This window comes from Podarcis bocagei, assembly GCF_964188305.1.
Source record: "Podarcis bocagei genome assembly, chromosome: 12".
In the NCBI taxonomy this organism is placed as follows: Eukaryota; Metazoa; Chordata; class Lepidosauria; order Squamata; family Lacertidae; genus Podarcis; species Podarcis bocagei.
In genome coordinates, this window is record NC_138137.1 from 3,621,411 (window position 1) to 3,646,208 (window position 24,798).

Sequence of the window (24,798 nt, forward strand, 5' to 3'; positions counted from 1 at the left end):
ATGTAGAGGTAAATTCTTACCACACTGGGATTCAACATTCAAACACATAATTATAAAATACAAAGTAATAAAAACAAACTAGCTAAAAGGAGTAGTTAAAATAAACTGAAATGCATTTAAAACTAGCATTAAAGTGTAGTTTGCCCTGGCAGCAGCCTAGCGGCCAGCATTGTTTGCACCTTAGTTTTCAAGGGCCTATCTGAATAGGAAAGCAAAATAAAAAAATTCCTTCCAGTAGAAGTGTGCATGTACATGAAAGCTCATACCAATAACAAACTTAGTTGGTCTCTAAGGTGCTACTGGAAGGAATTTTATTATTTTGTTTTGACTACAGCAGACCAACACGGCTACCTACCTGTAACTTGAATAGGAAAGCCTTAGCCTGCCGGTAGGACAGCAAAGAGGGAGCCAGTCTAGCCTCTCATGGGAGGAAATTCCATAGAAAAGGCTCTCTCTCATGTCACCACCAACCATGCCTCCCATTTTGATGGACCTCATCCAAGGATTTTAACACCCAGGATATGCGAGCCCAAGCCATATAGGGTGTTATAGGACATAATCAGGGTTGGGTGGTATCTGTTTTCCACAACATGATATATCACCAGCGAAACACCACAATTTAGTGATATATCATGATGTCTGAAACATGGAACTATGTAGTGGGGGGGGGGTAGAGCTTGGGCAAAGGAGCTGTGTTTGGCGTTCATGCTGGTGGGAGGGGGAGATTGGGCGAAGGAGCAGCCAAGGAGCTTAATAGGTATGTGCTATCTGGGCAGTGGATTCCTCCTCTCAAAGGAAGGCGAGCCCTTGCGTTCAAAGAGCGAACTCCTTCCGCTCCTCCCTAGACAGAGAGAAGGAAGAAGCAGCCAGCTACGATTCCTGCACAATTACACTGCCCCCTGGATTTTTTAAAGGCTGTGCTTCGCAATACATTGCCAGCTCAATTATTTTGAAACGGTTCTCATGATGTGGTCTACAAACTGGTGTTGGATGATGTATTGATACATTGCCAAGCCCTACCAGTCAAGGGTATGACTGCAGCATTTTGGAACCTCTGAAGCTTCTGAACATTTTTCAAAGACCGCCCCATGTGGAGCTTGTATCAGCAGTCCAATCAGGATGTAACAAAGGCATGCATCTCTGTGGCCAGATCCACCACCTCAAGGGTGCTGTTGGTGCACGAGACATAATGGTACAAACACACTCCTGGCCACCACCAAAGCCTGGGAACCCAGGTTCAGGGCAGCATCCAGGAGTACACTCAAAACCCATTGTGGTACAGACAGAGGGGAAAAAGTTTGGGGGGTGAGGGGGGGGGCTAAGAAATAGAGACGTATGGTGCGGTAACATGAGCACAACCACAAATCAGCTTAAGAGAAAACACTGATTAATACTGGCAAGAGATAAAATTGTAACACAAATGTTTCTATGGGGTTAGTGCAGCAATGTGGTCCTGCCATGAAATAACATATAAACGTGGCCCTGAGAGAGACTTAGTATAAATAATAATGATAATAATAATGATAATAATACACTATACAACCCCCTGGACGGTTAAGTCCAGCTAAAGGTGACTATGGGATGCAGCGCTCACCTCAATTCAGGCCAAGGGAGCTGGCGTTTGTCCACAGACAGCTTTCCGGGTCATGTGGACAGCATGACTAAACTGCTTCTGGCGCAATGGAAGCCAGAGTGCTGCAGCAGTACCTATTTAACTACTTGCACTGGTATGCTTTTGAACTGCTAGGTTGGCAGGAGCTGGACAGAGCAACAGAAGTTCAACCCATCACGGGGATTTGTACCGCCGACCTTCTGATTGGCAAGCCCAAGAGGCTCAGTGATTTAGACCACAACGCCACCACGTCCCTAATAATACACTATGCACTAGGGCTAAAGCAAAACATGGAAGAGACAGAGGAAATTTGCTTATGAGAGAGGAAGAGGAAAATGAGAAATTTACAGTGTGCTACCGATCTCCTGTTGGCTAGGACAGTGTTTCCCAACCGGTGTTCCGCGGCACACTAGTGTGCCGTGAGACGTCGGCTGGTGTGCCGTGGGAGGGAGGCGGGCGAGTCGGGCGGTGAGAGGTGGCGGCGGCGAGGATCCGCGTCGAGCCGGGGGCGGCTCCGCGGTGGTGGTGCCGAGCGGCGGGGCAGCGCGTGCAAAAGGGAGGAGCGCGAGACAGCGGAGGAGGAGGAGGCCGGCATGTCCGGGCAGCAGCAGCAACAACAGCAGCAGCAACTCCCGCCGCCGCCCCCTCCTCCGCCCGCTATCGCCGCCACCACCACAACAGCCGCCGCCGCCTCAGCTGCCGCCGTCCCTCAGTCCCTCGCTCTGCTGCCTCCTCCCCCCCCACCCCCAAAGCTTGGAGGTTCCCCGGCAAGGGGGAGGGGAAAAATTAAAAACTTTCACTTTCGTGCGTCCCTCCCGGCGTGACGCTGCGCGCTGACGTCACGGGGCTGTAATGGTGGTGTGCCGCGAGATTTTTTTCATTAAACAGGTGTGCCGTTGCCCAAAAAAGGTTGGGAAACACTGGGCTAGGAGACTGGGAATGCTACACCTGCAAATGGCCACGTGGCTAGCACCTGTCAAGTAAATGCTGGCACTTGATCTAATTAAGAAAACAAGCAGTATCTAATGGGTACGGCCATTTTCCAGCTATACCAGCTAAACACAGTCTTGCAGATATATAGCTACGCCAAACCAAACTGGCATCTTCCACATCCTGGAATGTTTGGCACTTTAGCAAAGCACTGAAGTTAAATCTTCCTTATTTGGACACAGTTTATATTGCTCATTAATCTGACCTCCCAACTGTATACATACTGGGTTTGTCACACTGCGCTCAAGGAAACATTCTCACCCACCCATTCTCAAGCCTCTGCAGGGAACAGATTTACAGAAGCACTTTTGTTACATAATCTCTGTTTTACATAATCTGTACCGTGCAAATCTCTTTACACAACATTAAATACAATGAGGGAGGGATGGTTGTTTAAAATAACTGTGCCACTCTACTAAATGTACAGTCTGAGTCTTCAATAAATGATGTGGCTTTTGATCTGGAAAAATACTGATGGAAAGCCATGATTTGTGTCACCTCAGACTTGTATATTACTTGTCTCAGTTCCACAGTGGCAGAAATGCAGCTTGGCACTATGCTGAAAACTACGCCAGCTTGAAGAGGGGGGAATTCTGTTTTAACTTCCTGCTTCCAGAGAACACCTATGAGGCATGGAATCACCTCATTCTCTGTCTTTGAATCCCTCCTCAAAACCCACCTTTTCTGCAAATCCTTTGCCATAAGGCCTTAGCTCTCTTCCCTACAGAATCTGGTCTGAAGATTTGTAACTGTATTTGCATATATTCTTCCATCTTCCTTTCTCTGTTGTCTCTGTCAGTGTTTACACTGAGAGCTTATTGAGGCAGGAGGTGGTTACATCGCTCTATAAAACAATGTATAAAACAATGGCAGTTTTATACTTCAGTCTCCCCCAAATCAGACAGAACTCTCATTAGTATTTTCCCTACTAGTCCCAACATGTAATCCAAAAAGTAAAGAGGGAAAGTTTTATTGGATCTATTATTACATTTTCTGCAAAATGTTGAAACTGAGCTTCACAGTGGGAAACAATTAGCAAGAGCCAGATAATAAAACTGCACCACTGTGACTACAATATTTTGCCTTTATCAATGCTACTGTGTTCTGCCACATATCTGTGATGCTTATTTAGATAGATGACATTTAGATAGAGAGCATTTTCATTTCTGCAGTTCAACAACCAAATAAGCATAGGCATCTCAGGTAAAGGAACAGGTTTTAAAAACACCATTATTTTCCTTGCCAGACATGCAAATGGTATACACATCCTTATACAATACAAAGGAGCTCTGGGGCCAAATAGTATCTTCTATGAACTACTAAATGAAACTAAGACTAAGGAGACTTGAGCAACAAAAACACAAATGAGACTTGCAACAAAATGCCAGTGTGGAGTGTGCCTTTCCTCTCTTCCAGGCAGCCAGCCAGCCATGCCCTCTTCCAGGGCACATGATTCTGTCTCCCTGCCTCCCAATAGTCCCAACAGTCAGGCAGCATCCCATGGCCTATACAGATAACCAAGGGCAAATGAAGTGAGAAAGAAACTGGGGGAAAGGCTCTAGAATTTCAGGAAGAACAAGCTTCACATTTGGGCATGGAGTGTAATGAATTATTTTATTTAGCCAGTCTGCTGATGAGTATAGCAGGGTGCTAAAAGTAATATGCATTAATAAATCTTGACACCACTAAAAGTTGGAACTGCATTCTAGCAATTAGACATTGTGAACTTGGAACTTGATTAACTAACTTGATTAACACATGCACTTCAGAATTTTTGCTGTGGCCAGAATATGCCCTGGAGTCATCTGAGTCCCTTCTTTGTGTGCCTCCTCCGTAAGAGGCCTGGAGGGTGGCAACCATGAGAAGGGGCCTTTTCTACAGTGGCCCCCTGCTTGTGGAATGTTCTCTCCAGGGAGGCTCACCTGGCACCTTCATTGCATATTTTTAGGCACCAGCCAAAAACATTTCTCTATAACCAGGGCATTCAGCTGATTAAACAATCTATGGCCTTTTAAATGTGTTCTTGAGGGGTGGGGTTATTGGTTTTTGTTCTTGTTTTTCTTATGTATTTTGTGTTCTTATCTTGTGAATCACCCTGAGACCTGCAGATGAAGGACAGTATACAAATTTATTCAAAATTAGTAAGTCCATTATCAAAGGAGAAACCAGATGAACCTAGAGCTGGCTCTAAGGTTTTGAGGCCCCTCCCAAGGCAAGGCCCATAAACTGAGAGAGTGGCCCAGACTCCCCTCTGAGATGTACCCTTGCATGAGACTCACCCTATCTGGTCCATATCATGTCCTCTGCCTTGAACACATCCCACAAGCTGTCTGCACATGAAAGACTTCACTAGAGGAGGACACTCACCCATCTTAAACTGAGTGCTTGGTAGTTAGAAGAAGCACCACACAGTCTTGCACTGCCTCCATTTTACTTGAGCAAAGTCCCTTTCTGACTGCTGAGCATTGGCAAAAACATAGCCATACTGACCTCAAGAACTAGCCCAGAAAGATGGTTCTATGACTGGATGGAATTTCATAAGACATTAAAAGAAATGTAATCAATAAAGACAAGGCATTGGCAATGCCACAAAAATAATGACTATGGAAACAGTAGAATGACTGCCCAAATCTAATTGCGCAGGCAGCCTCTGCGTGTCTTCCTTCCCCTCCACACACTTTCTCTCAAGTAAATTGCTCCATTCTAAAGCTACTCCTGCGTGCAATTTCCATGTAATCAGGTTTAATCAACATTTCTACAGTGTACTAAGATTTCTGCATGAAATATATTACAAATGTACGTTATTTCTAGCTTAAACGTTTAGTGTACCCATAATAATCTATCAGCTGTGATAGAAGAATAAACTGACCCATTAACTCATTGATGCACTTCAATAAAGCTACAGCCACAAAAACGGAATTAAGAAGATTGAATCCAGGGTAAAGTAAGAGCTACAAGAAAACTAGAATACTTAGCAGACTTACCATCGCCACTAATTTAGGATTGCCTAAGCTTTTTTTGGCAAAGTTGTTGCATTTTTTTTAGTTTTGCCCAAAGTTATTGAGGGAAATCAGTAAAAATGACGATGGGTTGCCATATGTATGTCTGGGAAATTCCGGAAACATGGCAACCCTCCCACACACAAAAAAATCCATTGTTACTGAAATGTTTTCATCAGTTATTTTGCAGAATCTTTTCCAAATCCACAACTTTTTTTTTCATTTTTCAGTTTATATACAGCAAATTTCACCCTAAGCCACCTTCATCTTATCTTTGATAATTAAAAACATTTGACATGCAGTTGACTGGAAATGTTAGGTGATGCTTGTAGGCAGGAGGCTGACCAGGCGTGCAAAAGGCCTTTAGGCCTTCTGTGCCTTCTGGGGAAAACTCTTCAGAAAAGATTGATAAACCACCTCTTTAGCTGAAGTAAATCAAGTGAACATTCAATTTAATCTTTTCTGCCTTCACAATTTTTTTCTTCACAAGCACAGAGACTGATTCAGTGTTGCCCTCTTTTCATTGGTATCTACAGTTCTGAAAATATATGCAGATGTGCATTTCCAAAATCTTGGTGATGGCAATGTTTGAGAGTAAAATGAATCTAGTGCATTTTCATTCCCCCACCAGCAAAGAGGCCGGCCGGTTTGACATACTGTAGCTATCGCCATTTCCAAAAGAGCAAGACTCCATTTCAGAAATCAGCAGAGCCCGGCTGCTTTGGTTGGGATGAGTATTTCCTTCTACATCACCTAGGCAACCAAACACTTGGTCTCCTGCTCTCTGTGTTGCCAATATAGGGGCTGTCCCTTCCTGTTTGAGCATTCTTAACCATTACTAATTTCTGGCCATTACCTCTTCCTGTAAGCATTCGTTTTAATTAGAATGAACAATGGAACAGGTTATAATGGAACAATTATCAGCCTGGATAACTCCATTGATTAGAGCAGGCTTCCTCAATCTCAGCCCTCCAGATGTTTTGAGACTACAGTTCCCTTCATCCCTGGCCACTGGTCCTGCTAGCTAGGGATCATGGGAGTTGTAGGCAAAAACATCTGGAGGGCCGAGGTTGAGGAAGCCTGGGTTAGAGCATAGTGCTGATAACGCCAAGGTCGCAGGATCGATCCCTGTAGGAGACAGCTGCCTATTCCTGACTAGATGATCCTCAGGGTCCCTTCCAACTCTGTGATTTTAGTTGGAAAGCATTGGGCCTTAAGAACTTGCTCCCTCTCCCATTTGGCCTTCAAAGACATAACAGAGGCATGGGTTAAGCAAGATGGCGAGTGCAGCAGCCGTGCTGAGCTCACAGGGACCGCCAAGACCATCAGGGTGCTCTGGCTGGTCCCCACACCGCCAACACCAATGCTGCCACAAGCAGGGGGGAGCCAGGGGGGGCCAACATGAAGGTTGAGAGGGCTGTGTGGAGCCCCCAACCCCCTATGACCTCAGCTCCACCAGGACTGGGATCGCCCCATACGTGATCCAGCAGAGCTCAGAGGTCTGGAGGCTTCCGGAGCTGAGCAGACAACTCGGCAGAGCCCCCCCCCCCCAGCTGAACACTCACCAGCCTCCACCACCACAGCCGCTGCTGCAGCCATTGAGAGAGAGGTAGGAGGGGACCAGGAGCCAGGGAGGCCGCATGAAAGTGTGCAGCCCAGTCCAAACCTGGCCCCAACCCGACATCTCTGGTGACCAGCGAAAGGGAAGCGCCTGGGAGAAGACAGGCGCTGGGCGGGCCCTCCCCTGCTGGCGGATGGAAACGGACACAGGATCCCAAAAAAATCTTTTCTTAATTAAAAAATATATATTAAATACATTATTCATTCATTCATTCATTCATTCATTCATTCATTCATTCTAACTCTCAAGAATTAAAATGACGGTGCCCATAAAGAGGCCCTGAACCAACACAGGCCACTTCCTGGGACCATAGCTTCAGCCCTGATCCCTCTACTTTTTATTTGTTTATTTTTATTTTATTTTAATTAAATGGGGGAGAAATCGGACAGTCTTTTTCTCCCTCTCTCCCTGCCCTTCCATTATTATCATCACCTCTTTTCCCCCCAAAAAACTTTTTATTCCACTTTATTGTTATTGGTATTATTTTTCCTTCTTTCTCTTTCCTTTTTCTCTTTAAAGTGTACAGTGGTGCCTCGCAAGACGAAAAGAATCCGTTCTGTGATTCTCTTCATCTAGCGGTTTTTTCGTCTTGCGAAGCAAGCCCATTGACGGATTAGCGGATTAGCGCTATTAGCGGTTTATCGGATCAGCTGATAAGCGGCTTAGCGGCTTAGAAAAAGGGGGGAGGGGGAAAAACCCGCAGGAACTCGCAAGACATTGTCATCTTGCGAAGCAAGCCCATAGGAAATTCGTTTTGCGAAGCACCTCCAAAATGGAAAACTCTTTCGTCTAGCGAGTTTTCCGTCTTGCGAGGCATTCGTCTTGCGGGGCACCACTGCATATATCTCTATCTATCTATCTATCTATCTATCTATCTATCTATCTACCTACCTATCTATCTATCTATCTATCTATCTATCTATCTATCTATACTAAATAAGTAAATAATAATCCCCCCTCTCAAAAGAGTTTTCTATATACTTTTTATTTTATATATAGATAAATAAATATATAGATATAGATATAAAAAAACCTTTCAGATACCACCCCTCAACACCTTCAGTTTTCTTCTTCTTTTTCTTCTTTCTTAACTCCTAAACTCTCTACTCTTTCCATCCCCCTCCTTCTCCTCTCTTTTCTTTTCTCCCCTTCCCCCCTAATAATAAATAATAATAATAATAATAATAATAATAATAAATCACATACCTACATACATATATCTCCCCATCTACTTTCAATAGTACCCCCCCCCCTTTTGTGGTCTTTTACCTCATACTATAACTTGAATCACCACTGCATTTTTTATCATTACTATTACTAATTGCCCCCTTTATTTTTCTTTTTTATTTCCCTCTGCTTTCCCTTTCCTCCCCCCTTCTTTCCCCTTTTTGTTTTTTTGAATACAACCTTGCCAGCCTTTAATTTTTAACTTTTTACTACAAAGCCCTAACCCCCTTCCCACCCTTAACTGGACCCTACTCCCTCATTTGTGGTATGAGTGTGTAGGTGTGTGTGTCTCCACAAACAACCCCCTCAACACACATCCTCCTTCTGGCCCCACCCCATGGGTCTCTTGCATCTCTGCTTGTTAATCCCTTTATGTCAACTGTTGGTCTGTTGGTCTGCTTGTCTGTCTGCTTGTCTGATCTCCGCTTCACCAACACAGCTGAGGCGACTACAGTGACCCTTAAAACACAGCCCAGACGTGACAAAATGGCAGCCTAATCCTGACACTCTGCAAAAGCCACCAGTCTACTACATCTGTTCAACTCAGCAACTCAACAACATCCAGGAACCATCACCACCAAAACTCCTAACTACAACACACTCCGCTCCAAAAGGACACCACACACATCTCAAACCAAGGCCACCAGAGAGACTGAGATAGCACCAACCAGGGAGATGGTGAACAGCACTGAGTCCACGACATCCCCCCAGGATGACAACAACCCAACAACAAAACGGGACCTGAGGAAAATAGAACAAAGACTAGCAGAACTACTGAAGAACACAGTGACTCAGCAACCTGACCTCCTAAGTGGAAACCCTCACTAGGAGCATCTCCACTCTAGAAAATAAAAACCAAATGCAAGAAAGACTAATAGAGTGGTACTCTAAACACACATGTGAAAAATGAATTGGCTGAACTGGTAAGCCACCTGGAAACAAAGCACATAAATGAGAACTAAACAAGCAGACCTCGAAGATCGCAGTAGACATTGCAACATCCGCTTCCGCAACTTCCCCGAAAAAGGACAAAACCCAGCAGACCTCATTGTATGCTGGCTAAAAACTATGATTCAAAGAACCCCTGATGCCCTACATGACCCACCTATTCAACAACATCATAAAAGGAGGCCGTTCCTAAAACCTAGACCTCCTTCCAGATAGTCTCTATCCCAAAACCACTCAAAGACAGCCTCAGTAGAATCATACTGCCCAATCTCATTAATAAACCAAGACTACAAGATATTCACATCAATCATCATCATCAACCTTTTATTCGACCGTCAGTCAGAAAAAAAAGTACATTTGTCAATACACAGTTAAAAGCTCCAGGAAGATTTTAGAACTTAGCCAACACTAAAATGGGCTAAACAGATAGCCCCATATCAATACAGTCAATTATAGTCTTGCGACGCTTAAAAGCTAAAAAAAGAAATTTGGCCACCAAGGAAGGTATAGCTCTAGTGACGTTATTCAGCAAGTGTAAAACCTGGTTTTCTCCGGGTAGGAAGCTAGATTGACATAGGAGTGGGTCTATGAAATTTTGTCTAAGCTCTGCATAAGAAGGGCAAGTCAAAAGAATGTGTTCAGTGGACTCAACCACACCCATGGCACAATGACAGGTTCTCTGGGCGTATGGTACTCCCCTGTACCTTCCCCACAATATCGCAGAGTCAAGGACATTTAATCTAGCTGCTGTAAGAAGTCTACGGTATCCCACATAGTGAATTTCTACAAGGTAGGGGGCTGGTATGATCCGATAAATCTGGTCCCCTAGGAACATCCCTGGTTTTACCTGGGCTATGTCCTCTTGTCTGGCAATGTCACTCAGTCTCCGGGAGATCACAGCTCTAGCTTGATTGTACGACATAGACTCAAAGTAAAGGTGAGATAATCCGCAGGATTGAACCTCGTTAGTGACCTCCCTTTCCCACGATGATTGGAAATCGTCCCTCAATATCAAGGGGGCAATACCCACTGGTTTAAAACAAAGCTTGAGCCATAGCCAGAGCTTCGTCTTCAAGGCCACATGCCGTAGAGCTTGCCAGCCGACCTCTAATCTCATAACCGCACCCGCTACCGAGGGGGGAATCCTAAGGATGGCTCTAAGGAACTGCGTTTGGATAGAATCCAATTTCAAAAAATCCCTACGGGAGCCTAAAGAGATGCCCACCAAAAGAAGGGGGAGGACTTTCATTTGAAAGAGTCTCAAGGCTATCTTCACTGATTGAGCCTGATTATTAGCATATAGGGATCTAATCTGGATGGCTGCTTTAGATGCGATGGTTGTTATATAGTCTCTATGGGCCAGAAAAGACCTATTTGACCGTATTACTTGTCCCAGATATTTAAAACAGTTAACCTGCTCTAAGGGGATCCCGTTCATCGACCATTGATGGAGTCTCGGTCGGGCAGAGAAGACCATGATCTTGGTCTTAGCATAGTTGGGTTGGAGCTCATGCTGATCACAGTATTCATGTAGAGCTTGCAACATTCTCCTCAGTCCAATAGGGGATCTGGCAAGAAGTGCGGCGGCGTCCGCATACAGAAGAACATTCAGAGATCGGCCTGCTAATTTGGGGGGGTGGAAAGCATCATTGGCCATGTGAGTCACCAGTGAGTTAATGTAAAAATTAAACAATGCTGGGGCAGTGGTGGTAACAGGGTTGGAAACTAGGCCTTTATTGTCTAGCCTGATTCTCAGAAAGGTGTTTGTATGGAGGCTGATAATCAGATGAAGGAGATGACGATCGATCTTTGTAGCAGCCAGTTTTATCCATAACTGCTTTCTAGAGATTCGATCAAATGCCTGCTTAAGGTCAATAAAAGCCACATGAAGAACCTTTGGGGCTTTGCCAGCATACTTTTCCGCCAGGTGATTCAGGGTTAATATTTGGTCTGTGGTAGATCTTCCAGGGCGAAAACCCGCCTGTTCATCGGCAATGATATTGTCGTCCTCCATCCATTTCGATAGTTTGTTTAGCAGGTACCCCGAGTAAATCTTCCCAATGACATTTAGCAAGCTGATTGGCCTAAAGTTGCTCGGCTCTGTACGTGGGCCTTTCTTATGTATTAATACAATCAACGCAGAGCTCCAGCTTGAGGGAAAGTTTGCTGTTTTGTTTATATGCGTGTAAAGTGCTGCTAAAAGTGGGATCCACCAATTTTTATTTGCTTTGATGGCATCAATGGATATAAGGTCATCACCGGGGGCCTTGCCTGCTTTAAATCGATCTATGAGAGTTTCAACTTCAGGGCATGTAACTGGGTCCCAATCGGGCAGTGCTTCCGGCTCCACCGTATCTCCGCAGGCATCATGAGCTGCATACAGATCGGTGAAGTATCTTTCCCAAGTGTCCGCTGAGATGTGGGGTTCTATTCTTGCAAGTGGCCTACCCAGGTATCTGGAAATTAACTGCCAAAAAGAGGCTGGATTTCTATTCTCTGCAGCTATCAAAAGGTTGTTCCAATTGTTTCTTTCTGCCTCGAGCTTCTTTTCCTTTAGTAGGGCTTTATAGCTTCAATCTTGGCTAACCGCCTAAAAAAATTCCTTCACAAATAAATAGCCCTGGACCAGATGGGCTTCATCTCTGGTCGTTATATAACAGACCTTATCAGGAAACTACCAAATCTGATCAAACACAGCAAGGCAACTAAACTCCCACTGACAACTATGTCCCTAGACATCCTCAAAGCTTTTGATTGCCTAGAATGGAAATAACTACTAGCAGTACTAACTAACATAAAATTTGCTCCCAACTTCTTACAAACCCTCAAACAAATCTACTCCCGAGCCTCAGCAAAATGCAGGACTAACAGCTTAAATACCATAGCAATCCAAAGAGGCACAAAGCAAGGATGCCCACTGTCTCCCTTCCTATTCACCCTGGCTCTGGAACCTCTAGCAATCTGAATCTGAGCAGCCACAGACATCAAGGGAGTGGAAATAAAAGGCAGAACCTATAAATTAGGGGACTTTGAGGACGACCTGATGGTCACAACACCAGACTCCAAAAATACAGCAACCTTCCTAATCAGAGAACTCAACACATTCGCAATGGTGTCGGGCCTACAAGTAAATTTTGCAAAATCTGAGGCTATGTGTTTCAGTACCCTGCTCCCTCATATCCAAAAAGAATTCGCCAACATCACCAAGATAAAACTTTGCTGCCCCAAATTCAGATACCTAGGGGTACAAATAACCAGAAACCTCAACAAACTATACCTCCACAATTACAACCCCCTGTGATGACAAAGCAATAAAGATTTGAGATTGTACAATATCAACTTCACTCTCGGACAAAATAGCCATGATCAAAATGACCACCCTCCCAAAATTAACCTACATATTCCAAACCCTCACAATCTGGATTTCCCCAGCCCAACTCCACAAAAAATCAAGAATAAACCCCAAATCCACCAACCAAATGAGCCACATAATCCCGTACATTCTAGAAGATGAGACAAAACAATGGGTACACTTGGAGAGAGACATAATCGGAAATACCTCTACCACAGCATACCCATTCCTCCCAAACTGCCTAAGGGAAAACCCCATAACACTAAACAGGTTCACACAGATCATGCTTAAATAATGGAAGGAAGAAGCAGGTAAACTGTCCACAACCCCATCCCCACTAATACCCCTGGTATACCAACCACTACTCCACCACGCAGCACAAAACCTCCAGATAAAACTTGGCAAGCCAAAGGCTTATTCTGCCTAGCAGACTTCTACATGAGAAGACAGGCTCCAGCAGACTGAGTGGATGAGACCAAGAGGGGGTCCAACAGTCAAGAAGGCGGCTTCTGCATGTGCTGTAGACGGAAATGAGGGGCAGATGGGGCTTGTCAGCCTGGGAAGGTAGCCCATCTAGGAGAAGGAAAACTCATCCTAAACCTTCGCTACCTTGTAGCTATACACATTTATGATGAAGGCTTTGGGAGTAAACCCCAAGGAAAAAATCCATCCCTGCTGCCTTGCAGGACATCTTTGGGGGAAGAAAAAGCTATGGAGTAAACCCTACTTAAATGCAGAGTTGGAGTCCCAAGGGCAGTTGGATGGTGTCTTGTATGCAGTGTTAGAAACTCAGATATATAGGTTAGGCACCAAATGGTTCCTTAAACCAAAGTTGCAGTCATCAAAGTGGTTGCCATTTTGGGGCAAGACAGTTCTAAAGTCTTATTTTTCAAATGATGGACTGACTGTGATTGATGGTCAGTTAAACATCTGGCAAATTCAGGTGACAACCTTGAGCTAGGTTAACAGCTCTGAGAACTTAAAGAAGAACTTAAAAGATCCAGGGACAGTCCACATATATATTGGCCTGTTCCCACCTCTTTTTCTTAATGGTGCCTGCTCAGGCTACACAGAAAAAGCATTTTGGTTCCTAAAATTCATTCTGATTGTGCATATAACACATAACTGATAGAATTCTACAGGATGGGGTATTAATGTCCAAAAACAGTCCAGATCCAATGATCCCTAGGCATACACCTCCAGCTGGTGGAGGTATCACACGCCATCCTGGCATCTTCACTTGGTCACCAGTGGCCAAAAGCCAGGTGCAAAAATGCACCTCGTGCCTGGCTAATTTTGAACACTGCTTGTATGCCTCTTTCTGGCAACTTTTGCAGTCCAGTTGGTGCCAAATATATTGCTTTCCTTTCCTTTGAAGTACATCAGCAAGGCTGAGAGGGAGGTATTTCGTCGGGGCAGCCCAGGAGCCCAGGCTCCAGCTCCAGAGAGGTCTCTTTGGTGCTGCAAATACAGCAAACCCTTCCACTGGAGGTAGCACTCTGAGGAAGGCCTCAGCAGATGACCTTAAGACCCAGAAAGGCTCGTATGGGAAGAATATAATGAACATATATACACCACAACCCAGTCAATGATAAATGAGTGTTTGTTTCTTTAAAAGGGGGAGGGAACTAAATTCCAAAAATCCATTATAAAAGAAGGTCTGAGTCTTCCTAGAAGCCAAGCACATTCCCTGAAAACTCCAGGTGTGTTGATGCCCTAAATGCTTAGATCAAAGGAAATTCTGATATAGCAGCCAAAAAAAGCAAAACATGTACATGAAGCATTAACAACTTATGCTGAAACACCCTGTTTATAAAGTCAATTAAAGCTTACAAGGAATACTGCAGGGCTTCTCCTAATGGATTGAACATTGAAAGCTTAATCTTCTATTGTGCTGTCGTGTGGTTTGCTGGGCAATCACTGTTGTACATTCTGATTACGTTCCTTGGGGTGGGGGAAGCAGGGGATGATTGACAGTTATTAAGTTCCTAGTGGACTTTGAGGAGCCTTCGGAGCCAAGCTAAAGTAAATGCTTCCATGGACAGAATATTTATCAGTTTCTCTGTTCTATTACACAGGGAACTTGAGATCAGAAAGATTAGGACTAGAAATACCCTTGTGCATTTCAGAAAAGGGATCACCATAAACCACCTCTGGTATCTTACACCACCCACCCATATGGACAGCTTCTGCAATGAGAGGAAGTGGGGAAAAGCTACCATTTTTTCCGTGACTTTTCACGCACCTTGCATGTGAAAAGCCACTCAGGTCATATGTGCAAATCCAGTTTCCCATGATAATGATGAAAGAGCTGCAAATTGCTTCTTCCTCCACCCCCATATACACAATACACACATCAAGCTGGCAATGCCCCCGGCTCAGTGTTCAAAAAAATGTGTGCAGTCGATCAATCTAGAAATCTGCACTGACAAGTGTGTTCATGATGACTCCTTAATATGGAGTGATCCATATGTTTTGATCATTCAATGAACATACAATCTGAAATCCCATAACTAACAGAAAGAATACATTTATGTTCCTGGATACCTCCTATGACAGGGCAAAGGAGGAGTGTAAACACAGTGTTTGCAAAATTACTGGGGAGATTCACCGCCTCGTGAATCAATGCAGTTCAATGCTAGGGTAGTTGACCTCTACCTAGGAGCCATTGTGTCAAATCACAGCCTACAAAGAACTTCCTAGAGGTAGTTTCATATATTACAACACAATACAGATTCTGTCAAAATCAAGGGGCATGGGTGAAATACCAGGCTTAAATTTTAAAAATCCTTCCAGCAATACAGTCCTTATGGCTATTTGTCTTTACAGATCAATCAAAGATAAGAGTCCTAAAACACACAGAACCCATTTACGAAGCTGGAATAATTCTCCTAAGCCACCCTATGGTTTGAATAGGTGGTGGTGGTGGTGGTGGTGGTGGTGGGACTTCCGGGTTGGCGCCATCGCCGAATGACGGACTCCCTCCGAGCTCCGGAGGGAGTCTGCTCGGCAGGGGCTGGGTCCTACCGCGCCGGCGACGCGGGGACCCTTAAAAACCACAGGCACAGAGCCCGTGGACATGGTGACTCGGCTGGCACCGATAGCGCCCTCCCGACTCGTGAAGGAGCCTTTTTAAAGGCTTCCGATCAGGTGCCGGGGAGCGGCGTGGTGCTGTGAGTCCTCCGCTTCCCCTGCCGAGCGCAGCCGCATGCCATTCGACGGAGAGCGCTGGCTTCTTCCATTGGAAATTCGGACTTTTAACAACAACCCGTGAGTAATTGGGTAACCGGGTATAAAAGGAGAAAAAAAGATTCGGCACGAGCGGGGGCGATCTAAAAAGGAAGTCAGTCCCCCCCTGATTGTAAACATGCTAAAACAAGGTCTGGGCAACCAAGATCGATCCAGAAGTTTATTGCTGATAAAAATTATTAATTCCACGATGCGAAATTACAAGAATTGTGCTGGAGGAGAAAAGTGGAGGGTGAGAGGAAAAGGCAACCCCCCCCTGGGAACCGGGGCGATTCGTAGAACCTGGCGAAGAGAGACGGAGAATTTGACAGCTGTCAAAGTAGCTGTCAAATCTTGAGAATATAAAGAGGACTTTGTTACAGGTATTTTGCTGGTTAATTCTGTTACAATTTGATATAATATGGATACAAACTGTTGGGGGAAAAAAGAAACAACAATTTGACTTTTGGATTAGAGGATACAAAGTTACTGCAATCCCCCTAGAGGGGTTTCGGGACATTACAAGCGGTCGTATGTGGGAAACTACTCTGGGATGTGCACAGGTCTTATCTTCTGGGAAAGCTGCAAAACTGAAATACTATTTTGTCTACAGAGGTGTTTATATTAAAAGGAGACAATAGAATTTTCTATTGAAGAAAGGAAGGGACTGGACGTAAGTTTTTGTTCCTGAATAACAAACCTCTGTAGAGATACTAGATTTTGGAATAAGAACGTTTTAGCAGCTGAACAAGACAAGAAACCTGAGAAAGTAAGGAATAAAAAGAACAAAGGACCAACTACGACACGGAAAGAACAATGGGAGGAGCAACAAAGACCAAGGAAACTAAAGGCCTCTATTAGACTGGATTTTTGAAGTTAAACATCAATAAAACAAATAAATTTAAAGAAAACCGGCAAGGTGGAATGAGAAAAATTTGGCTGTGGACTTGAGACCTCCAGGCCGATAACACACAGACTGATGGACATGGGGAATTCAAACCGGGGAAGGGAGGGGGAATCTTGGAATCCGAAGGCTATGTAACCAACTTTTTGAATCTTCTTATATCTTTTATCTTCTATTTCTTTATATAACTTTGGTATCTTGATTTAACATGTTTTCTTTAAAAAAAGGGGGAATTCGTGGAAGGAAATTGGGGCAGATCTTGGGGGGAAAATCTTTTTTCTATTTCTGTTAAAGATGAGGAGTGATGGTAAGATTGTATAAATTTAAATTGGCTAAAGGGTTAAACATATTAGGTTTTAATTGGGAATGAGAGCTTGTGGAACCAACCTAGGGAAAGGGGAATACGGTCGGGAGGGGAAGGAGGGAGTCCTGGAAAGAAGGTTATGAAAGCAAGAATGTAAATTTGTCTTTCTTTTTCTTTCTTTTCTTTATCTTCTCTATTTTTCTTATTCTGTTATTATTGGAAATGCTAATAAATATGATTATAAAAAAAAATGAATAGGTGGTGGTGGTGATGGTGGGGATTGTACTACCTAATCACTGCTTCTATTACGCAAAATTAAGCAGTACTGAATCTAGGAAAATGCCTTAAGTGCTTTACAAAGGCAAATAGGCCAAAGAGAAGAGACCCAGTCACAAACAATCTAAACCCTCTTTGATTAAAACAAAGCAAAACAGAATGATGATGTAGCCAAAGAAGATTCATGCAAATTACTCTCTCAAACACAGTGAATCTTTCCTGGCATGGCTAAATAAAGGCACCTGAACAGGCAGGCCTTGCAGTGAAAACTTCTTTTCCTATTTTTTCTTTGGATCAACTCGCTGCTCATGAAACAAGGAAGCGCTGCCTCCAGCTTAACTGAGCCAGGATTCAGACAGTTCACCTGCTTGAATGCTGAGGCCGGGCTTTTACTGCGCCAATCCACCATCACCCAGTGGCGCATTCACTGAGTCCTTTGCCCCCTTGCTCCCCCTAAAATCGCCACTCCCTGGGTTTTTTAAGCACCTGTAACTTGACTTGTAACTTGTGACAAATAAGAATCTCTCCCAGACAGCTAGACGGGTTCCCTCCCCACCCTCCAATATGGAGAGGAGACTGTGAGGCCACCTGGAGTGAGGAAAGTCAGACAGCAGTGGCTCCTCTTACATTACTTCTCCATTCCTGGTGGTCCTCTTTCAACAACACTCTAGTATCTGGATTATAATACAAATATTGGAACACAATGTCCAGTTAGGCCCTGTCACCAAGCTAACTGAGTAGCCGCTCAGTCTTGGATTGTACCAACAGAGCCCATCCATTCTTGATTCTGAAAAATGTGGATAAGAACTGTCTTGGAGTATGTGTAGAGTATATTTCGATCACTATTTGAGTAGCCACAGCCTGCCCTTACTTACCCAGTGGGTGGGGGGGTGGGACTTCCCTAGCAGGTAGAAAGCCCTTAAATAAAATAACTACTGAATTTAATCTACGTAACAGGATCACATTTGGGAGGAGGATACGAAGCAATAATAAGAAAGTACTTTAATGAAAAAGAACAGTAATTATTTTGCAATACAAATGATTCCTGGTGATTAATAAAATTTGTATTATATTTATTTGCAATGCGCAGGAAGCTAGTGATTTCAGATATTTCTCTATAAATAAAAACTCATAATGGTGAGGATGAGGAAGAAACAAGGCCCGTGCCATCAAAACTGTGTAAAACCTTCACAGCTGATTAAAAATGAAAATGCACCTAAGATGTATCAAATCTGTGTGTCGACATCACATTTAGTTCCGTGCGGAGTTAACATCAGCAGTTAGTAATAAAGGTAAGAGTCCTCAATCCTATCTATGACGATATGCCTTCAAATCTACAAACCAGTTAGGCCTATTTCTCCAGGTCCAATGCATGCAACATTAAAATAAAACGAATTAAAATAAAATAAAAAGCTGTCATGGGAGGCTAGAACCTTGAACTCTCCATGGGCAGAGTGTAAGGCTTAACTGTTTTCCCTAAATCATTTTTCTACTCAACATCCCTCTCCCAATATATTTTTATCTCCACCGTTAAAAGAAAAAGTGGTCATGGGTCTTATTCCCTGCAGGGGAAGGGGAGCAATTTGGGAGGGGGCATTACTTCCAGGTAAAAGCCCTGAAGGAAAAGGGTTTAGTAAGCAGCCCTGACCCACCTTCACTTTGCTCGAGTTCCCAGCCTCCCTATGGTAGCTTTGCATAAAAAGAGGGTGTCTGGGGGAAATTCTATACACTTCCCTGTGAGATCCAGCTCGAGGTGGGAAGCCTGTCTGCAGGCTGGAAGACTGAATGCTGCTACTCTGAAGAAGCGCAGCTGGGACAATAATATCGCTTACCATGATCTCAATAGGAACGAGGCTATTCCCTGCCGGGTCTCCATTAAATCTCAACCGGGCTTCAAATGTCCATTGTGGATGGCAGAACACTCTCAAACCCCGAGCCTCTATAATGATAGCAGTAGTAATAGCAACCCCTAATAATCCTGATCTGCCTTACCTCCAGGAGCAGGAAGAGCAGCAGTAGGATCCCCTGCTGAAAATGGCTCATCTCTCCCCTTCTCCTCCTCACACGCGCTCGGAAGCAGCAAACAGCCGCGGCATCTCGCTCCGGCGGGAGGAAAAGGGCAGACGAGCCTCCGGGAGAGGAGCGCGCAGGGAGCGGGATCCTCGGCTTCTCCCCGCCCGCCTCGCTCGGATGCCAGACCCTTGATTTCCGAAGCCAGCAGAACAGCGCCTTTCCGAGAAGCGGCGAAGGGGATCCGGGCAGGTCCGCCCGCCCTGGCCAGCAGCTGCCGGGTCGCGCCCCCTCCGGCTGGGCCGCTGTCCCGGGGCGACGGGAGGGTCTCCGGCCGCGAGCGCACAAAGAGCAGCAGGAGGAGGAGGAGGAGGAGGAGGCGGCGGCCCAGCGGCGGCAGAAGGGCCGGGCTGGGAAGGCCCGCCCCGCCGACTCCGCCTAGCAGCGCCTGCCCCCCGCCTCCGCCCCGCCAGCCGGGCCGGGAAGAAGCCAGAAGGAGGCCTTGCAGGTCGGGAGCCCTGGTTGTCCTGGCGGGGAGTCAGGGGTTCCCCTAACCAGCCCAGTCGAGGGAGGATCCCTAACACGGTTTAATTCTAGTAAGAAGTGAAGCAGCCACGTCCTAACTCGCTTGAAAAGGTGGGATAAAAAAAATACAATTCAAGCCTGAATTCTGCACAGCCTTCCAGGACGTCTTTAATTGCAAATGGGCATGAGCTGCCTATTCAACAACACACAGGCGACAGAAACTGGGAGGGAGAGGCGACTCTTTCTTACTGCTCTATGTGTTGAGAAGCAGCCGAGTATCTCCTCCTGCTTTATCAACCCGAGAGCAGCAAGAATGAGGCTGCAGCCTTGGCTGGAAAGCAGGGGCTTCTGCTTATGTTGGAAGGGTCTTCCACTGAGAAGAAGACATCTGGCAAAGTGAAAGCTAGCTCATAGCACGAGCCCAAATTATTGGAGGGGCTCTGGAAGGCTAGGGACATTGTAGATGGTAGCCTGAAGCGGGAAATTAGTCATCCCTAATTTGATGAGGAATTGTATTCTCAGATTTGGTTCATGGCCCTTATGGAAAAAACTTTGGTTCATGGCCCTTATGGTTGTCAATTGAAAGAAAGAAAGATTCCCAGGAGAGAGAGAAATATATTTCGAGTGAAATGGTTTTCTAAATATGTTTGTGTCAAAGAGCATGACTGGACTTTATATTTGTGGGAGATTTTCTCTTGTCTACTTGTTTTGTTCTTATGCCTGCTATAATCACATGTCTATGTGTGTGCTTCAAGTTTTTATTTTTTCTTTGCCAGCTTTTCTTTGAGATAAGTAACTGCTGTATACAACCTTTAGAAGACATACAAAGGCAGCCCGGTATAGGGAAGTTTTTAATGTTCAACAACAACAACAACAACAACAACAACAACAACAACAACAATAATGTTCTTCTATATGCTGGAAGCTGCCCAGAGTGGCTGGGGCAACCCAGTCAGATGGGTGTGGTATAAATTGTTGTTTTTGTTGTTGTTGTTAGTCCTAATAAACTGTTCTTTAAAAAGAAAAGCAGGGGGGAAACACCAAGCCCATCTTAGTATCTTTATTTTCTACTTTCAGGAAGTGTTGTTTGTTTATATAGGTGTGCAGTCAAAACCGGTGACCTTCATCTCTGTTGCAATGTTATGCTTCAAGTATAGATGTAGCCTTCCTAAATACTATAGTACTATTTTTCTAGAAAAAGAGGTACCGGAACCCATCAGTCAACTAAGCCTGAAATACAATTTGATCAGCGTGAATCTCCAACACTATTCCAATGATAGAAAACAAAAACCATCCCAGAAAATCCTGATCAGAAAGAGGCTGCTTTTTCAATCAAAGGAAGGAAGGGTATGGGGTCAAGTACCTGGGAGAGGGCAACCAAGGAAGATCAAGCACCTGCAATACACTTCTTCAGCCCACCTTGGTCCTCTATTCCTGATTTCAGTCTCCAAAGGCATTTAAAAATAAAGCCACATTTTTAAAAGACAGAAGTGCTCCAACAAGTAAAAAATCTCAAGAGATTCTACCTCTCAAGTGCCCCCTACAAACAGAAACTGAATAGTTAGACTTCTAATCCAGTAATAATATTAATAACTTTATGGTTTCCAAAATTACAAACAATTATAATTACAAAGGTAAAAATAATATAGTTTTAATAATAATATGGGTTTTCTGTTATAAATCCCATCTCAGCTCTGATAATGCCATAAACTGATTGAACTATCCTGTAGGTAGTCAATTTATAATGACTGCCCAACTGGTATCTTACTGTCCTAGAGTCATTTGCTTTTCCTATCTCCACCAGCAGACTTGACAACAGTAGTCTCCTGGGAGCTGAATAAATATGGCACTGTAAGAAAAACGAGACCTGAGTACTCTCAGGAGGAGTGCTCGCCTTCCGGCGAAACAGGGAGGTGAGTCACCGGGGGATCAGAACTGCCCGTTACCCGACAGAGATAAAAGGCTGTCGGACCCCGCCCTAGGTTGCGGGAGCAACATTGCTGCTTACTGGAACCTGCCTGAGACCCTTTGCCTGACCTAGCCTGGTTTCCTGTCTTGTGACCTGCCTTGGCCCTGTTGGACTGACTCCTCGCGGAATCCTTGGATTCGGGACTGGATCTGGATCGCGTGCTCGGATTAACCCCTGGGCCCAGCACAGGGGAAATCTGAACTTGGAACTTGCTCCACGTCATGCTGGATGACATGTTCCCTGATTAGTCTGCCTTTAAATATTGTTTGTACCCGCCATGGGTCCTCCTTTCTCACATTTTGCAGTTAGGGAAACTTTTATTTATTTGTGATATTTAATATCCCACTCTTCAATATAATTTCTGAGTGTGGCTTTCAGAATAAAATTAAAAAGAGCAACAAAGTTTGCCTATAATAAATAATAGGCAAAACATAAAAACACCATAATGAGATAAAAACTTGAGGTTTTTGTTTTGTTTGGAAAAAAACTCTACAATAATCTAAAAGACCTGGGAAAATGAATAAGTCAAAAGACAACAAGCTCAGCCCTAAATGAACACTTCTGGGGAGAACTTGCAAAGCCAAGGTGCTACCACAAAATAGGCCCTGTCTCTGGGCACCGCTGTGCACCTCAGCTGAGAGCAGTTGGTCATGGAAGTGAGTCACTGAAAAGGGTAAACTAAGGTTACCAGATGTCCCCATTTCCCAGGGACAGTCCCCAGATTTACAAATCAGTTCCCTGACAAAATCCATCTATTTAGTAGGAAGTTGAAAAGTGTCCCCGGATTCATTGAAAAAATCTGGAAACATTAGGGTAAACTCCTGGACAGGTTTACATGGGAGGTGGTCATCCCTGAGGTGACTGAGTCTCAAGCTGCATAGGTCAACACTTTTGATTGTCCCCAGAAATGTGCTGGAAGCCACTGTAGCTGTTTCAATGGTGGCATAATATGCCTGGTTGCATTCAGTAATCAAGCGGTTATATTTTGGAGCAACTGCAATTTACAAACATTATTCCAGACAGGGAAAGTGATTTAGGCTTCCAAATAACATGGTCTGCTCCTGGTAAATAAGGACAGTTGGAGCATAGGCCTGTGTACGGCCACTGTACCGAAACCTTACCAGAGGCAAATGTGAGATAGGTATATGCTTCACAAGCCATATCCGCTGTTTCAAATCACCCTCAATTTAAAATAACCATTGATTGATTTCAGCCTAAATATGTACCATGTAGTGGCTGAACATTTCTGTGAATCACCCTGAGACCTCCAGGTATAGGGCGGTATATAAATTCTAATTCTAATAATAATAATAATAATAATAATAATAATAATAATAATAATAATAATAATAATAATAATTTATCTGTTATGCATAGTGAGATGGGTTTTAGCTTAGAATTAAATAGATTCACACAACCTCCCTCAACACTGAATGCATACGTCAGAGGTTGCAGGGTCACACCAGCTTAGCCCCTCCTGCTATGACAACATGTTCACTGGCCATGCCCCCTACTGACCGCTCAAATGGCAGCTGCGTGAAGCACAGGTGTAGGGCTGCCCCGTGTGATGGGGAATCTTAAGTAGCTCAGAATTCCCCCTCATGTGAAAGAATCCTGCACAGCTGCCTCTGGACATGCAGAGGGGCATTTCACATACCTGCTAAATACGTGGTTGGTGGAAGACATAACTGCAAACACGGTGAACATGGGGTGGGGTTAACCAGTCAGACCCCTTGACACACAACTCCCTCCCTATGTGTGAGAAGGTGTGTGTGTGCACCCCTTTCATACCGCAAAGAAACAGAATGAAATTGGAAATCCCTTGAAACATAATTCTGCTAGAAAAGAGATTATAGATTTGCACTATGTAGCAGCAGAGCTAGTCTTACAGGGAGCATGTATAGGAAGAGATAGAAATCTCATTATTCTACCACATTTCTCCTGGTTTTCACTTTATATCGGTTTTGTAAGCCTATGTACAATTGTAAAATGCAACAGCCTACCAGACTCTCAATTATGGAGTGGTGCAATTAGATTCAGGGCTTGTTTCTTTTCACACTGCAGTAAATCACCATTAACCCAAATGGAATCAATGAAGCTGCAAGAGGAATAAAAAAGGCATGAGAGGAACATCAAGATCTCAATTCCAGCCTCTTTCTTTTAAAGTGAACTTTCTAATTAGACAGTTCCTCATTTAAAATAGGGCTAATTTCCTCCAATTTATCATGAGTCTCATTGTCTTTTGCCATCTGGGTGTCCTCCACAAAATCTCCTCTAGCTCCTTTAGCTATTGTATAGTGCAATTCAATACATGACACCTGAAAAGCGTGTCCCACTGAGTTTAGTAGTGCTCTCAGGTAAGCAAGTTTAAGATTGCACCAAAATACGATTGGAACATTCATTGGTTTTCTGGAAGTTAGAAGCCAATACATTAGCTCATGTCCCCCAGGAAACTGCAACTTTTAAAAAAATTATTGAGCCAGAAGATAGAGGTGAACTTATTCACAAATGAATTCACAGTGCCTCAACATCTGAAGAGTTAAAGCTGGCAACACAGAAACCAGCACATGGAATTGGTGAAAAGCTTTGGATTTGTAAAACAAAAATAAGACTTCAGTTCTGGGAAGTTGCAACTATGATCAGGGGCTACTTTAACTTGGTTAGCATACCCCTTGATCACAGTTGCAATTTCCCAAGAATTAAAGTTGCCGTCTACTTTTTACAGTGAACAGTTACTTGGTTCATTGTAACTGACTGCAGTAAGGTAAAGGGACCCCTGACCATTAGGTCCAGTCGTGACCGACTCTGGGGTTGCAGCGCTCATCTCGCTTTA

At 44.2% G+C, this 24,798-nt stretch overlaps 1 protein-coding gene and 1 long non-coding RNA gene across 2 annotated transcripts in view; both read right to left on the reverse strand.

Moving 5' to 3' along the window:
- The window catches only part of VOPP1 (VOPP1 WW domain binding protein), a 41,492-nt gene extending 21,873 nt beyond the window's left edge, over window positions 1-19,619 (reverse strand). Inside the window, exon 1 of the mRNA XM_081165261.1 lies at window positions 19,454-19,619. Coding sequence (XP_081021387.1) covers window positions 19,454-19,504 — 51 coding nt within the window. The 5' untranslated portion in view covers window positions 19,505-19,619. The remainder of the gene's footprint in view (window positions 1-19,453) is intronic.
- LOC308570432 overlaps window positions 1-24,798 on the reverse strand; it is a 175,216-nt gene that overhangs the window by 123,559 nt on the left and 26,859 nt on the right. The window lies entirely within an intron of this gene.